General features: G+C 41.5%; 1 protein-coding gene across 1 annotated transcript in view; it reads right to left on the bottom strand.

The window, feature by feature from the left end:
* Window positions 1-395: 395 nt before the first annotated feature.
* CNOT4 (CCR4-NOT transcription complex, subunit 4) overlaps window positions 396-1,594 on the bottom strand; it is a gene marked incomplete at its 3' end in the record, with an annotated part of 27,328 nt that continues 26,129 nt past the window's right edge. The window contains exon 10 of the mRNA XM_010194307.1: window positions 396-893. Within this exon, the coding sequence (XP_010192609.1) occupies window positions 396-893 (498 nt within the window). The remainder of the gene's footprint in view (window positions 894-1,594) is intronic.

Below are 1,594 nucleotides of genomic sequence, written 5' to 3'. Positions count from 1 at the left end.
TTACAGTTTTTTGCACAATTTTAAGAACTCTGGTCAGCACCTGCATGTTGACGTGCAAGTCGCAATGCGCTTCCAGGGCCTACTCTTAAGGAAAGCCAGTCTGGCAAGACTGAAAAACCAAAATACCAATCTGCTTTGGCACAAAATTAAGCGGGCACAGGATACTCCACCTTCCTTATAAAGCTCAATATTACAAGGCTAAACATCCAGATAATTTTTTTTAAATGCAAAGGGCCTATTTAAAACAATATTCCTCCCTCTATTCATAAACCTAGTATTATAGTCAAGAGATACCATTCTACCACTTGTAGCTGGCTACTCCCTTTTCCTGTCCTGGCTCAGAGAAGCTGAAAGCATGAATTAAGTCATATTCGTGGCTGTCCTGATTCACCTACCTGATATAGGGATCCCTCCCAGACCTGTGCTGTGTTGTGGTGGGAGATTCAAGTCCAAGAAATTACTATTTGAGGTGGGATTTGCTGTGTGGTTCAAGTGCATGATGCTATTGCGTGGAAAGGCCATCCAAGGATAGCGAGCTGCTTGGCCTGGAAAACTGAAGGAGTTGTAAACTGCTCGATGCTGTTGAAACTGTGGGAACCTCTGTGGCATGACTGGAAAGGTGCTACTGAGAGAGTTGGCATTTGTGGGTGCAGCATGATGCAGGAATCCAGAGCCTGGCCCTTTGGCAGTTGTAGTGTGTGGGGTAGGGTTCTGAAGAGATGTGGGCGAGAGGGAAGGTTGGTCTTGGACTGACAGTTCCTTCTCAATCAGGTCTGCTAAGGCTTTGCGGGTGATGTCAAAGGGGTCAAACCCTAAGTCGTCCTCTTGCTGTTTGGAGGAACCAAACCCAAAAGCCGCTTGCCAGTCTGTGGAGGAGGATACTGGTATAGTTTCTGTTGAAGAAGAGCGAGCAGGATTTAGAACAAGAATTAGTAAGTATTTATCCATACAAAAATTTCAGCCTCAGTGTATCTAAATCTATATTGCTAGTTATCTTTCATACAATGCTTTATATATTTCCCAAAGACACCTTATTAATCAGCTTAGAATGCCATTTCCAGATCAAACGGTCATAAATTTGTACTAGAAAACAGTATTTTTCCTGCAGAACTGCTCTGTTCCTGAACTACAGAAAAGCCTTGTCAAATCAGTATTTTCAGTAAGAGCATCAAGTAGAAAGAGACCAATAAAGACTTGCTTGGAATCTTCTTTACACCCATGTTACTTGATGGAAGTGTGACCAAGCAGAGTTCAAATGAGGGTACTATTCAGTTCAGTATTTTGCTTTCAGTATTAGTGCTGCGCTTCAGCTCTGCTGTGCAAGAAAGGTAGGGAAGAAGTGTTCTCTCTCAAAGGAGGAAACCTCTGAGCAGTGATAAAGGAAAAACAACCTACAGATCCAAAACCAACCGCACTGTCTATCATTATGGAGAAAAAACCAAATTCTTGAGGAGACATCTTGATAAAACAGAAGGAAATAAGGAACTGCATTACAAGATACTGTTAAATATTTTGAGGCAGTGTTGCAAAAAAAAAAAAAGGTTATCAGATTTTCCCTGCATTTTCAATTACTACTTCATTTCATTATACTGTT

Source organism: Mesitornis unicolor, unplaced genomic scaffold, assembly GCF_000695765.1.
Source record: "Mesitornis unicolor isolate BGI_N332 unplaced genomic scaffold, ASM69576v1 scaffold8371, whole genome shotgun sequence".
Lineage (NCBI taxonomy): Eukaryota > Metazoa > Chordata > Aves > Mesitornithiformes > Mesitornithidae > Mesitornis > Mesitornis unicolor.
Note: the sequence above shows the minus strand (reverse complement) of the source record. Positions and strands in the feature narration are given on the sequence as shown.